The sequence below is a fragment of the Chiloscyllium plagiosum genome, unplaced genomic scaffold (assembly GCF_037043375.1).
Source record: "Chiloscyllium plagiosum isolate Xiang-an unplaced genomic scaffold, Cpla_swu_hap1 HiC_scaffold_50, whole genome shotgun sequence".
In the NCBI taxonomy this organism is placed as follows: Eukaryota; Metazoa; Chordata; class Chondrichthyes; order Orectolobiformes; family Hemiscylliidae; genus Chiloscyllium; species Chiloscyllium plagiosum.
Genome location: NW_028270188.1, coordinates 57187609 through 57203609, shown reverse-complemented (window position 1 = coordinate 57203609; position 16001 = coordinate 57187609). Strand labels below are relative to the sequence as shown.

Here is a 16001-nt window from a genome sequence, read left to right as displayed (position 1 = left end):
CTACCTCAAACATCCAAACCAAGCTGAGGGTAACCTCTGTGATGCTTTCATTCCGCCCCCCCCCCCCTCTTCCCGGGTAGGAAGCAGATACTGAGGAGTGGCTTGACCTGAGAAACGTTCAGCACCACGAGTGAGGGGAGTGGGAGTTGGTCCTTACCCTCCTGTATCCAGATCGAGTCGGCGCAAAGGGCGGTGGTCTCAGATACTCCTCAGGAAGCTGCTCGTAGATGCCATCAGCCTGGTGCACAGGCTGAGGTGCTAGTTCCGGCCTACTGGAGTGAGGCCTCAAATCTGAATCTGGCCTACTAGGGAGAGGCCTCCAATCTGGCTCCGGCCTACTAGGGAGAGGCTTCCAATCTGGCTCCGGCCTACTAGGGAGAGGCTTCCAATCTGGCTCCGGCCTACTAGGGAGAGGGTTTGAATCTGGCTCCGGCCTACTAGGGAGAGGCCTCCAATCGGGATCCGGCCTACTAGGGAGAGGCCTCCAATCTGGCTCCGACCTATTAGGGAGAGGCCTCCAATCTGGCTCCGGCCTACTAGGGGGAGGGCTTGAATCTGGTTCTGGCCTACTAGGGAGAGGCCTCCAATCTGGCTCCGGCCTACTAGGGAGAGGGTTTGAATCTGGCTCCGGCCTACTAGGGAGAGGCCTCAGACCTGGGACAGGCCTCTGACCTTGCTCTGGCCTAGTTGGAAGAGGTGTTGATATTGACTCTGAGCGGACGGGGACAAGTCTCAGTGGTCGTGCAGGCACGCCTGGGACAGACTTCAGATCTGGCTCAAGCCTGTCAGGGACAAGCCTCAGACCTAGCTCCGACCTGCTCAGCTTGGACTTCAGAGCTCGATCCGGCCTGATGGGGACAGACCTCGGGTCTGGTTCCAATTTGCTCAGCGTGGGCCGGGGTTCTCGTTCCGGCCTGCAAGGGACCGGCTCTGGACTGCTAGGGCTAGGCCAGGGATCTGGCTCGGGCCTACTCGGCCCACATCTCGCTGAGACTCCGTACGCGTCGTCGTCCAGTTCAAGGTGGCCCTGAGTGGGGAGGCCTAGACTTCGGTGGGCGTCGGTGGCCCGAGCGCTGGGCTTGAAGAGGGCTGGGAGGTGCCCGCGGGGAGGGGCTGTGGGCACCAGGTCGCTGTGGGCAGCCTTGGCGGTTACCCCCTTGGTAGGGGAGGGACAGTAGAGGTTGCCAGGCCTGGGATCCAACTCGGAGTAGACATGGCGGCGTTCACGGCCAGCAGCCTTTGGCGGGTGGTCCTGAGGCGCTGCGTAGAGGTGGGCCTCCGCGTAGGCGTGCGCCGTCTCCATGGCGACAAGAGGCCTATCAGCAGGCTCCGTGTAGACGTGACTCCTGGCCTTGCTGACCCTCGCATAGGTCGCGGTCACCTGGCCTTGCTGACCCTCTGTGGGGCCGCGGTTCTGACTCGAAGCCTCTCTGCGTAGGCCGTGCCCTTCGGGTATCTGCCAAGGAGGAAAGGAAGATGGTGAGGGTCCCCCCCTCTGGGTGGCTCAGAAACCAATCCCGCTCAGTGTTTGTACCGGGATTCCTGAGGCCTTGGCTAAGTTAACGTGGAAAACCGTTCCCGACCCGCATTCCCCCCCCCCCCCACACGCTCTCCCGTCATTCCCATTGGCGGCATTGCTGGCTGCCATTTCATTCAGGCCCTTATCCAGGCCACAGGCCCTTCTCCAGGCCACAGGCCTCATGAGGTAGGTCCGTGGTGTTAACTCGGGCTAAGGGCCTGTGCCCGATAGGGGGGAGCTGGTTAGCTCTGAGGCCATCGCCGAAGACACTCAGTGGCCCCTCAATGACCCTCACTGACTCCCAATGACTCCCACTGACACTCAGTGACCCACAGTGACCCAATGACACTCAGTGAATCGCAGTGACCTCGATGACTCTCAGTGACCCCAATGAACCTCGGTGACCCTCAGTGACCCATAATGACCCCCAATGGCCCTCAGTGACCCCCCCAATGACTCTGTGACTCTGACCCCCAGTGAGCCACAATGACTCCCAGTGACCCTCAGTGACCTCCAATGGTTCCCAGTGACTCTCACTGACCCCCCCGTGACCCTCAGTACTCGTGGTGGCCCCTAGTAACACTCAATGACCTTTAGTGACCCCCAGGGACAGTCATGTGACTCTCACTGACCGCGAATGACACCCATTGACATCTGATCACAGCCAGGGTCTCCCAGTCACACCACTTAATCTCAAAGGTCACCCAGTGTCACCCAGTGACCGTGTGCTAAGGGGGCAGTGGGTTCCCCACACACAGTGACGTTACCCGTTCCCCGTTCCCAGGGGTACCCCTTCCTCCTGCCCCTCGATGGGTGACATTCTGTCCATTAGACAGTGTCACTGGGTCCTCACCTCCTGATAGGTGGCATCGTCCAGTGTGACCCCCGTACCCCCTTCCACTGCCCGGGGACGGGCAGCGTGTGTGGGTGCGGGGTCAGAGGTCGGTGCTCCTGGTAATGAGGGTGATCCCGGTCGATCCTCCGTCCTGTCGGGAGGGAGAGGGGCAGCAGCTCCTCCTGCCATCGCCCGGATATCCACCTTCCGTCTCCGGATCCTGTCGATATCCTCGTAATGTTTATCAGGAAACTGGGAATACGGGAAAGGAGAGAGTATTCACAGGAGGGCCAGGACCGCAGGGACACCCCCAGGGGCACCCCCAGGGACACCCCCCAGGGATACCCCCAGGGACACCCCCAGGGACACCCCCAGGGATACCCCCAGGGATACCCCCAGGGACACCCCAGGGATACCCCAGGGATACCCCCAGGGATACCCCCAGGGATACCCCCAGGGATACCCCCAGGGACACCCCCAGGGACTCCCCAGGGATACCCCCAGGGATACCCCCAGGGACACCCCCAGGGACACCCCCAGGGACCAGGGACACCCCTAGGGACAACCTGACACCCCCAGGGACACCCCAGGGACCAGGGACACCCCCAGGGACCCAGGGACACCCCCAGGGACACCCCCAGGGACACCCCCAGGGACACCCTGACACCACCAGGGACACCCCCAGGGACACCCTGACACCCCCAGGGACACGCCAGGGACACCCCCAGGGACCAGGGACACCCCCAGGGACACCCCCAGGGACCAGGGACACCCCCAGGGACCAGGGACACCCCCAGGGACACCCCCCGGGACCCAGGGACACCCCCAGGGACACCGTCAGGGACACCCTGACACCCCCAGGGACACCCCCAGGGACACCCACAGGGACACCCCCAGGGACACCCCCTGGGAAACCCCCAGGGACACCCCCAGGGGCACCTCCAGGGACCCCCCAGGGACCCAGGGACACCCCCAGGGACACCACCTGGGACACCCCCAGGGACCAGGGACACCCCAAGGGACACCCTGACACCCCCCAGGAACACCCCCAGGGACACCCCCAGGGACAAACCCCGGGACACCCCCAGGGACACCCCCTGGGAAACCCCCAGGGACACCCCCAGGGGCACCTCCAGGGACCCCCCCAGGGACCCAGGGACAACCCCAGGGACACCACCTGGGACACCCCCAGGGGCAACTCCAGGGACACCCCCAGGGACCAGGGACACCCCCAGGGACACCCTGACACTCCCAGGGACACCCCCAGGGACACCCTGACACTCCCAGGGACACCCCCAGGGACACCCCCAGGGACCCAGGGACACCCCCAGGGACACCCTGACACCGCCAGGGACACCCCCAGGGACACCCCCAGGGACACCCCCAGGGACACCCTGACACTCCCAGGGACACCCCCAGGGACACCCCCAGGGACCCAGGGACACCCCCAGGGACACCCTGACACCGCCAGGGACACCCCCAGGGACACCCCAAGGGACACAGGGACACCCCCAGGGACACCCCCAGGGACACCCTGACACTCCCAGGGACACCCCCAGGGACACCACAAGTGACACAGGGACACCCCCAGGGACACCCCAAGGGACACAGGGACACTCCCGGGGACACCCCCTGGGAAACCCCCAGGGACGCAGGGACACCCCCAGGGACCCAGGGACACCCCCTGGGAAACCCCCAGGGACCCAGGGACACCCCCAGGGACCCAGGGACACCCCCAGGGACACCCCCAGGGACACCCTGACAACCCCAGGGACACCGCCAGGGACACCCCAAAGGACACAGGGACACCCCCAGGGACACCCCAAGGGACACAGGGACACTCCCGGGGACACCCCCTGGGAAACCCCCAGGGACCCAGGGACACCCCCAGGGGCACCTCCAGGGACCCCCCCAGGGACCGAAGGACACCCCCAGGGACACCACCTGGGACACCCCCAGGGACACCCCCAGGGACACCACCTGGGACACCCCCAGGGACAACCCCACGGACACCCCCAGGGACCAAGGGACACCCCCAGGGACACCCAGGGACCCAGGGACACCATGAGACACCCCCAGGCACCCAGTGACTCCCAATGAGCCCCAGTGTTTCTCAGTGAGACCAACAGATGGTCAGAGCCCCATGTGAGACCCAGAGACACTGGATGACACCCGATGAGACCCGGAGATACTGAGTGAGACCCAGTTGCACCCAGTGACTCCCAGCAACACTCACATATCGCCCAATGACTCCCAGTTATAACAAGTGACACCCAGACACTCCCAGTGACACTGAATGACATCAGGTGCCACCCAATGTCTCTCGGTGACACCCAATGGGGCCCATTAACATCTAGTGACTCATAATGACATCCAATGGCACCCAGGGACACCTGACGACTCTCAATGACACCCAGTGAACCTCAATGACACCCAACAACACCCAGTGTCACTGGGTGACACCGAGGGACATCCTGCATCACCAGGAGTCAGCCAGAGACCCTCAGTGACTCTCCCGCAATAACATCCAGAACCAATCGGTGAGACTGAGGGACACCGAACTGACACCCAGTGACTCTCAATGACACCCAGTGACACTCAATGACACCCAGTGACACTCAATGGGATCCAGTGACACTTAATGACACCCAGTGACACTCAATGGGATCCAGTGACACTCAATGACACCCAGTGACACTCAATGGGAGCCAGTGATTCTCAATGACACCCAGTGACTCTCAATGACACCCAGTGACACTCAATGACACCCAGTGACACTCAATGACACCCAGTGACTCTCAATGGGACCCAGTGATTCTCAATGACACCCAGTGACTCTCAATGGGATCCAGTGACACTCAATGACACCCAGTGACACTCAATGACACCCAGTGACTCTCAATGGGACCCAGTGATTCTCAATGACACCCAGTGACTCTCAATGGGTTCCAGTGACACTCAATGACACCCAGTGACACTCAATGACACCCAGTGACTCTCAATGGACCCAGTGATTCTCAATGACACCCAGTGACACTCAATGGGACCCAGTGATTCTCTATGACTCCCAGTGACACCCAATGGCACCCAGTGATTATCAATGACACCCAGTGACACTCAATGGGATCCAGTGATTCTCAATGACTCCCAGTGACTCCCAATGGGATCCAGTGATTCTCAATGACACCCAGTGACACTCAATGACACCCAGTGACACGTAATGGGAGCCAGTGATTCTCAATGACACCCAGTGACACTCAATGGGATCCAGGGACACTCAATGACACCCAGTGACACTCAATGGGATCCAGTGATTCTCAATGACACCCAGTGACACTCAATGGGATCCAGGGACACTTAATGACACCCAGTGACACTCAATGGGATCCAGTGATTCTCAATGACACACACTGTGACACTCAATGGGATCCAGTGACACTCAATGGGATCCAGTGACACTCAATGACACCCAGTGACACTCAATGGGATCCAGGGACACTCAATGACACCCAGTGCCACTCAATGGGATCCAGTGATCTCAATTACACCCAGTGATTCTCAATGACACACACTGTGACACTCAATGGGATCCAGTGACACTCAATGGGATCCAGTGACACTCAATGACACCCCGTGAACCTCAATGACACCCAACAATACCCAGTGTCACTGAGTGACACCGAGGGACATCCTGCATCACCAGGAGTCAGCCAGAGACCCTCAGTGACTCTCCCGCAATAACATCCAGAACCAATCGGTGAGACTGAGGGACACCGAACTGACACCCAGTGACACTCAATGACACCCAGTGACACTCAATGGGACCCAGTGACACTCAATGACACCCAGTGACTCTCAATGACACCCAAATACTCTCAATGGGATCCAGTGACACTCAATGGGATCCTGTGACTCTCAATGGGACCTAGTAATTCTCAATGAAACCCAGTGACACTCAATGGGATCCAGTGACACTCAACGACACCCAGTGACACTCAATGACAGCCAGTGACTCTCAATGGGATCCAGTGACACTCAATGGGATCCAGTGACACTCAATGACACCCAGTGACACCCAATGGGACCCAGTGATTATCAATGACACCCAGTGACACTCAATGGGATCCAGTGATTCTCAATGACACCCAGTGACACTCAATGACACCCAGTGACACTCAATGGGAGCCAGTGATTCTCAATGACACCCAGTGACACTCAATGGGATCCAGTGATTCTCAATGACACCCAGTGACACTCAATGGGATCCAGGGATACTCAATGGGATCCAGTGACACTCAATGACACCCAGTGACACTCAATGGGACCCAGTGATTCTCAATGGGACCCAGTGATTATCAATGACACCCAGTGACACTCAATGGGATCCAGTGATTCTCAATGACACCCAGTGACACTAAATGGGATCCAGTGACACTCAATGACACCCAGTGACACTCAATGACAGCCAGTGACTCTCAATGGGATCCAGTGACTCTCAATGGGATCCAGTGACACTCAATGACACCCAGTGACACTCAATGGGATCCAGTGACTCTCAATGGGACCCAGTGATTCTCAATGACACCCAGTGACTCTCAATTGGATCCAGTGACACTCAATGACACCCAGTGACACTCAATGACACCCAGTGACTCTCAATGACACCCAGTGACACTCAATGACACCCAGTGACACTCAATGGGACCCAGTGATTCTCAATGACAACCAGTGACACTCAATGGGACCCAGTGATTCTCTATGACACCCAGTGACACCCAATGGGACCCAGTGATTATCAATGACACCCAGTGACACTCAATGGGATCCAGTGATTCTCAATCACACCCAGTGACACTCAATGACACCCAGTGACACTCAAAGGGATCCAGTGACTCTCAATGGGATCCAGTGATTCTCAATGACTCCCAGTGACTCCCAATGGCACCCAGTGATTATCCATGACACCCAGTGACACTCAATGGGATCCAGTGATTCTCAATGACACCCAGTGAAACTCAATGACACCCAGTGACACGTAATGGGAGCCAGTGATTCTCAATGACACCCAGTGACACTCAATGGGATCCAGGGACACTCAATGACACCCAGTGACACTCAATGGGATCCAGTGATTCTCAATGACACCCAGTGACACTCAATGGGATCCAGTGACACTTAATGACACCCAGTGACACTCAATGGGATCCAGTGACACTCAATGGGATCCAGTGACACTCAATGACACCCAGTGACACTCAATGGGATCCAGGGACACTCAATGACACCCAGTGACACTCAATGGGATCCAGTGATCTCAATTACACCCAGTGATTCTCAATGACACCCAGTGTCACTCTGGGATCCAGTGACACTCAATGACACCCAGTGTACCTCAATGACACCCAACAATACCCAGTGTCACTGAGTGACACCTAGGGACATCCTGCATCACCAGGAGTCAGCCAGAGACCCTCAGTGACTCTCCCGCAATAACATCCAGAACCAATCGGTGAGACTGAGGGACACCGAACTGACACCCAGTGACACTCAATGACACCCAGTGACACTCAATGACACCCAGTGATTCTCAATGACACCCAAATACTCTCAATTGGATCCAGTGACACTCAATGGGACCCAGTAATTCTCAATGAAACCCAGTGACAATCAATGGGATCTAGTGACACTCAGTGGGATCCAGTGACACTCAATGACACCCAGTGACACTCAATGACAGCCAGTGACTCTCAATGGGATCCAGTGACACTCAATGGGATCCAGTGACACTCAATGACACCCAGTGACACCCAATGTGACCCAGTGATTATCAATGACACCCAGTGACACTCAATGGGATCCAGTGATTCTCAATGACACCCAGTGACACTCAATGACACCCAGTGACACTCAATGGGAGCCAGTGATTCTCAATGACACCCAGTGACACTCAATGGGATCCAGTGACACTCAACGACACCCAGTGACACTCAATGACAGCCAGTGACTCTCAATGGGATCCAGTGACTCTCAATGGGATCCAGTGACACTCAATGACACCCAGTGACACTCAATGACACCCAGTGACACTCAATGGGATCCAGTGACTCTCAATGGGACCCAGTGATTCTCAATGACACCCAGTGACTCTCAATGGGATCCAGTGACACTCAATGACACCCAGTGACACTCAATGACACCCAGTGACTCTCAATGGGACCCAGTGATTCTCAATGACACTCAGTGACACTCAATGGGACCCAGTGATTCTCAATGACACCCAGTGACACTCAATGGGACCCAGTGATTCTCTATGACACCCAGTGACACCCAATGGGACCCAGTGATTATCAATGACACCCAGTGACACTCAATGACACCCAGTGACACTCAATGGGATCCAGTGACACTCAATGGGATCCAGTGACACTCAATGACACCCAGTGACACTCAATGGGATCCAGGTACACGCAATGACACCAGTGCCACTCAATGGGATCCAGTGATCTCAATTACACCCAGTGATTCTCAACGACACCCAGTGTCACTCTGGGATCCAGTGACACTCAATGACACCCGGTGAACCTCAATGATACCCAGCGACACTCAATGGGATCCAGTGATTCTCAATGACACCCAGTGACACTCAATGACAGCCAGTGACTCTCAATAGGATCCAGTGATTCTCAATGACACCCAGTGTCACTCTGGGATCCAGTGACACTCAATGACACCCAGTGTACCTCAATGACACCCAACAATACCCAGTGTCACTGAGTGACACCTAGGGACATCCTGCATCACCAGGAGTCAGCCAGAGACCCTCAGTGACTCTCCCGCAATAACATCCAGAACCAATCGGTGAGACTGAGGGACACCGAACTGACACCCAGTGACACTCAATGACACCCAGTGACACTCAATGACACCCAGTGATTCTCAATGACACCCAAATACTCTCAATTGGATCCAGTGACACTCAATGGGACCCAGTAATTCTCAATGAAACCCAGTGACAATCAATGGGATCTAGTGACACTCAGTGGGATCCAGTGACACTCAATGACACCCAGTGACACTCAATGACAGCCAGTGACTCTCAATGGGATCCAGTGACACTCAATGGGATCCAGTGACACTCAATGACACCCAGTGACACCCAATGTGACCCAGTGATTATCAATGACACCCAGTGACACTCAATGGGATCCAGTGATTCTCAATGACACCCAGTGACACTCAATGACACCCAGTGACACTCAATGGGAGCCAGTGATTCTCAATGACACCCAGTGACACTCAATGGGATCCAGTGACACTCAACGACACCCAGTGACACTCAATGACAGCCAGTGACTCTCAATGGGATCCAGTGACTCTCAATGGGATCCAGTGACACTCAATGACACCCAGTGACACTCAATGACACCCAGTGACACTCAATGGGATCCAGTGACTCTCAATGGGACCCAGTGATTCTCAATGACACCCAGTGACTCTCAATGGGATCCAGTGACACTCAATGACACCCAGTGACACTCAATGACACCCAGTGACTCTCAATGGGACCCAGTGATTCTCAATGACACTCAGTGACACTCAATGGGACCCAGTGATTCTCAATGACACCCAGTGACACTCAATGGGACCCAGTGATTCTCTATGACACCCAGTGACACCCAATGGGACCCAGTGATTATCAATGACACCCAGTGACACTCAATGACACCCAGTGACACTCAATGGGATCCAGTGACACTCAATGGGATCCAGTGACACTCAATGACACCCAGTGACACTCAATGGGATCCAGGTACACGCAATGACACCAGTGCCACTCAATGGGATCCAGTGATCTCAATTACACCCAGTGATTCTCAACGACACCCAGTGTCACTCTGGGATCCAGTGACACTCAATGACACCCGGTGAACCTCAATGATACCCAGCGACACTCAATGGGATCCAGTGATTCTCAATGACACCCAGTGACACTCAATGACAGCCAGTGACTCTCAATAGGATCCAGTGATTCTCAATGACACCCAGTAACACTCAATGGGATCCAGTGACACTCAATGACACTCAATGACATGCAATGGGATCCAGTGACTCTCAATGACACCCAGTGACACTCAATGGGATCCAGTGATTCCCCAATGACACCCAGTGACACTCAATGGAATCCAGCAATTCTCAATGATACCCAGCGACACTCAATGGGATCCAGTGATTCTCAATTTCACCCAGTGACACTCAATGGGATCCAGTAACTCTCAATGACACCCAGTGAACCTCAATGGGATCCAGTGATTCTCAATGTCACCCAGTGACACCCAGTGTCTCCCAGTAACACCCAGTGTCTCCAATGACACCCTGTGTCTCCCAGTGACCGTGTGCTAAAGGGGCAGTGGGTTCCCCACACACAGTGACGTTACCCATTCCCCATTCCCAGGGGTACCCCTTCCTCCTGCCCCTCAATGGGTGACATTCTGTCCATTAGACAGTGTCACTAGGTCCTCACCTCCTGATAGGTGGCATCGTCCAGTGTGACCCCCGTACCCCCTTCCACTGCCCGGGGACGGGCAGCATGTGTGGGTGCGGGGTCAGAGGTCGGTGCTCCTGGTAATGAGGGTGGTCCTGATCGATCCTCCGTCCTGTCGGGAGGGAGAGGGGCAGCAGCTCCTCCTGCCATCGCCCGGATATCCACCTTCCGTCTCCGGATCCTGTCGATATCCTCGTAATGTTTATCAGGAAACTGGGAATACGGGAAAGGAGAGAGTATTCACAGGAGGGCCAGGACGGCAGGGACACCCCCAGGGACACCCCCAGGGACACCCCCAGGGACACCCCAGGGACACCCCCAGGGACACCCCCAGGGACCAGGGACACACCCAGGGACACCCCCAGGGACACCCCCAAGGACACCCCCAAGGACACCCCAGGGACACCCCCAGGGACCAAGGGCCCCCCAGGGACACCCCCAGAGACACCCCCAGGGACCCAGAGACTCCCAGTGAGACCCAGAGACTCCCAGTGAGACCCAGTGACTCCCAGTGAGCCCCAGTGTTTCTCAGTGAGACCCACAGATGGTCAGAGCCCCCATGTGATACCCAGAGACACTGGATGACACCCAATGTGACCCAGAGATACTGAGTGAGACCCAGTTACACCCAGTGACTCTCAGCAACACTCACATATCGCCCAATGACTCCCAGTTATAACAAGTGACACCCAGTGACACTCAATGGGATCCAGTGACTCTCAATGGGCCCAGTGATTCTCAATGACACCCAGTGACACTCAATGTGACCCAGTGATTCTCTATGACTCCCAGTGACACCCAATGGGACCCAGTGATTATCAATGACACCCAGTGACACTCAATGGGATCCAGTGATTCTCAATGACACCCAGTGACACTCAATGACACCCAGTGACACTCAATGACACCCAGTGACACTCAATGGGATCCAGTGACACTCAATGGGATCCAGTGATTCTTAATGACCCCCAGTGACACTCAATGGGATCCAGGGATACTCAATGGGATCCAGTGACACTCAATGACACCCAGTGACACTCAATGGGATCCAGTGACACTCAATGACACCAGTGCCACTCAATGGGATCCAGTGATCTCAATTACACCCGGTGATTCTCAATGACACCCAGTGTCACTCTGGGATCCAGTGTCACTCAATGACACCCGGTGAACCTCAATGATACCCAGCGACACTCAATGGGATCCAGTGATTCTCAATGACACCCAGTGACACTCAATGGGATCCAGTGATTCTCAATGACACCCAGTGACACTCAATGGGATCCAGTGATTCTCAATGACTCCCAGTGACACCCAATGGCACCCAGTGATTATCAATGACACCCAGTGACACTCAATGGGATCCAGTGATTCCCAATGACACCCAGTGACACTCAATGGGACCCAGTGACACTCAATGGGAGCCAGTGATTCTCAATGACACCCAGTGACACTCAATGGGATTCAGGGACACTCAATGACACCCAGTGACACTCAATGGGATCCAGTGATTCTCAATGACACCCAGTGACACTCAATGGGATCCAGTGACACTTAATGGCACCCAGTGACACTCAATGGGATCCAGTGATTCTCAATGACACACACTGTGACACTCAATGGGATCCAGTGACACTCAATGGGATCCAGGGATACTCAATGGGATCCAGTGACACTCAATGACACCCAGTGCCACTCAATGGGATCCAGTGATCTCAATTACACCCGGTGATTCTCAATGACACCCAGTGTCACTCTGGGATCCAGTGACACTCAATGACACCCAGTGACACTCAATGGGATCCAGTGATTCTCAATGACACCCAGTGACACTCAATGACACCCAGTGACACTCAATGGGATCCAGTGATTCTCAATGACACCCAGTGACACTCAATGGGATCCAGGGATACTCAATGGGATCCAGTGACACTCAATGACACCCAGTGACACTCAATGGGATCCAGTGAATCTCAATGACTCCCAGTGACACCCAATGGCACCCAGTGATTATCAATGACACCCAGTGACACTCAATGGGATCCAGTGATTCTCAATGACACCCAGTGACACTCAATGACACCCAGTGACACTCAATGGGAGCCAGTGATTCTCAATGACACCCAGTGACACTCAATGGGATCCAGGGACACTCAATGACACCCAGTGACACTCAATGGGATCCAGTGATTCTCAATGACATCCAGTGACACTCAATGGGATCCAGTGACACTTAATGACACCCAGTGACACTCAATGGGATCCAGTGATTCTCAATGACACACACTGTGACACTCAATGGGATCCAGTGACACTCAATGGGATCCAGTGACACTCAATGGGATCCAGTGACACTCAATGACACCCAGTGACACTCAATGGGATCCAGGGACACTCAATGACACCCAGTGCCACTCAACGGGATCCAGTGATCTCAATTACACCCAGTGATTCTCAATGACACCCAGTGTCACTCTGGGATCCAGTGACACTCAATGACACCCAGTGAACCTCAATGATACCCAGCGACACTCAATGGGATCCAGTGATTCTCAATGACACCCAGTGACTCTCAATGGGATCCAGTGATTCTCAATGACACCCAGTAACACTCAATGGGATCCAGTGACACTCAATGACACCCAGTGAACCTCAATGATACCCAGCGACACTCAATGGGATCCAGTGATTCTCAATGACATCCAGTGACTCTCAATGGGATCCAGTGATTCTCAATGACACCCAGTAACACTCAATGGGATCCAGTGACACTCAATGACACCCAATGACACGCAATGGGATCCAGTGACTCTCAATGACACCCAGTGACACTCAATGGGATCCAGCGATTCTCAATGACACCCAGCGACATTCAATGAGATCCAGTGATTCTCAATGACACCCAGTGACACTCAATGACACCCAGTGACACTCAATGGGAGCCAGTGATTCTCAATGACACCAGTGACACTCAATGGGATCCAGTGACACTCAATGACACCCAGTGACACTCAGTGGGATCCAGCGATTCTCAATGACACCCAGTGACAGTCAATGACACCCAGTCACTCTCAATGACACCCAGTGACACTCAATGACACCCAGTGACACTCAATGGGATCCAGGGACACTCAATCACACTCAGTGACACTCAATGGGATCCAGTGACACTCAATGACACCCAGTGAACCTCAATGGGATCCAGTGATTCTCAATGTCACCCAGTGACACCCAGTGTCTCCCAGTAACACCCAGTGTCTCCCAATGACACCCAGTGTCACCCAGTGACCGTGTGCTAAAGGGGCAGTGGGTTCCCCACACACAGTCACGTACTCGTTCCCCGTTCCCAGGGGTACCCCTTCCTCCTGCCCCTCGATGGGTGACATTCTGTCCATTTGACAGTGTCACTGGGTCCTCACCTCCTGATAGTTGGCATCGTATAGTGGGACCCCCGTACCCCATTCCACTGCCTGGGGACGGGCAGCGTGTGTGGGTGCGGGGTCAGAGGTCGGTGCTCCTGGTAATGAGGGTGATCCCGGTCGATCCTCTGTCCTGTCGGGAGGGAGAGGGGCAGCAGCTCCTCCTGCCATCGCCCGGATATCCACCTTCCGTCTCCGGATCCTGTCGATATCCTCGTAATGTTTATCAGGAAACTGGGAATACGGGAAAGGAGAGAGTATTCACAGGAGGGCCAGGACCGCAGGGACACCCCCAGGGACACCCCCAGGGACACCCCCAGGGACACCCCCAGGTACCCAGAGACCCCCAGGGACACCCCCAGGGGTCCAGGGACACCCCCAGGGACCAAGGGACATCCCCAGGGACACCCAGGGACCCAGGGACACCATGAGACACCCCCAGGCACCCAGTGACTCCCAATGAGCCCCAGTGTTTCTCAGAGAGACCCACAGATGGTCAGAGCCCCCATGTGAGACCCAGAGACACTGGATGACACCCGATGAGACCCAGAGATACTGAGTGAGACCCAGTTGCACCCAGTGACTCCCAGCAACACTCACATATCGCCCAATGACTCCCAGTTATAACAAGTGACACCCACATACTCCCAGTGACACTGAATGACATCAGGTGCCACCCAATGTCTCTCGGTGACACCCAATGGGGCCCATTAACACCTAGTGACGCATAATGACATCCAATGGCACCCAGGGACACCTGACGACTCTCAATGACACCCAGTGAACCTCAATGACACCCAACAATACCCAGTGTCACTGGGTGACACCGAGGGACATCCTGCATCACCAGGAGTCAGCCAGAGACCCTCAGTGACTCTCCCGCAATAACATCCAGAACCAATCGGTGAGACTGAGGGACACCGAACTGACACCCAGTGACTCTCAATGACACCCAGTGACACTCAATGACACCCAGTGACTCTCAATGGCACCCAGTGACTCTCAATGGGACCCAGTGACACTCAATGACACCCAGTGACTCTCAATGGGATCCAGTGACTCTCAATGGGACCCAGTGACACTCAATGGGACCCAGTGAATCTCAATGACACCCAGTGACTCTCAATGACACCCAGTGATTCTCAATGGGATCCAGTGACACTCAATGACACCCAGTGACACTCAATGGGACCCAGTGATTCTCAATGACACCCAGTGACACTCAATGGGATCTAGTGACACTCAAATGACATCCAGTGACTCTCAATGACACGCAGTGACACTCAATGGGATCCAGTGACACTCAATGGGATCCAGCGATTCTCAATGACACCCAGTGACACTCAATTAGATCCAGTGACACACAATGGGATCCAGAGATTCTCAATGACACCCAGTGACACTCAATGGGATCCAGTAACTCTCAATGACACCACGTGACACTCAATGGGATGCAGCGATTCTCCATGGGATCCAGTGACACCCAGTGACACCCAATGACACTCAATGAGATCCAGTGACACTCAATGACACCCAGTGACACTCAATGGGACCCAGTGATTCTCAATGACACCCAAATACTCTCAATGGGATCCAGTGACACTCAATGGGCTCCAGTGACACTCAATGACACTGAGTGACACTCAATGACACCCAGTGACACTCAATGGGACCCAGTGACACTCA

General features: G+C 55.1%; 1 protein-coding gene across 1 annotated transcript in view; it reads right to left on the bottom strand.

Annotated features, from left to right (window-relative positions):
• Window positions 1-16001, bottom strand: part of LOC148135325 (uncharacterized) — a 94175-nt gene that overhangs the window by 16362 nt on the left and 61812 nt on the right. Inside the window, exons 16-19 of the mRNA XM_087985121.1 lie at window positions 14316-14549; window positions 10876-11109; window positions 2373-2606; window positions 158-1456 (exon numbers count right to left, since the gene is read on the bottom strand). Coding sequence (XP_087841247.1) covers window positions 158-1456; window positions 2373-2606; window positions 10876-11109; window positions 14316-14549 — 2001 coding nt within the window. The remainder of the gene's footprint in view (window positions 1-157; window positions 1457-2372; window positions 2607-10875; window positions 11110-14315; window positions 14550-16001) is intronic.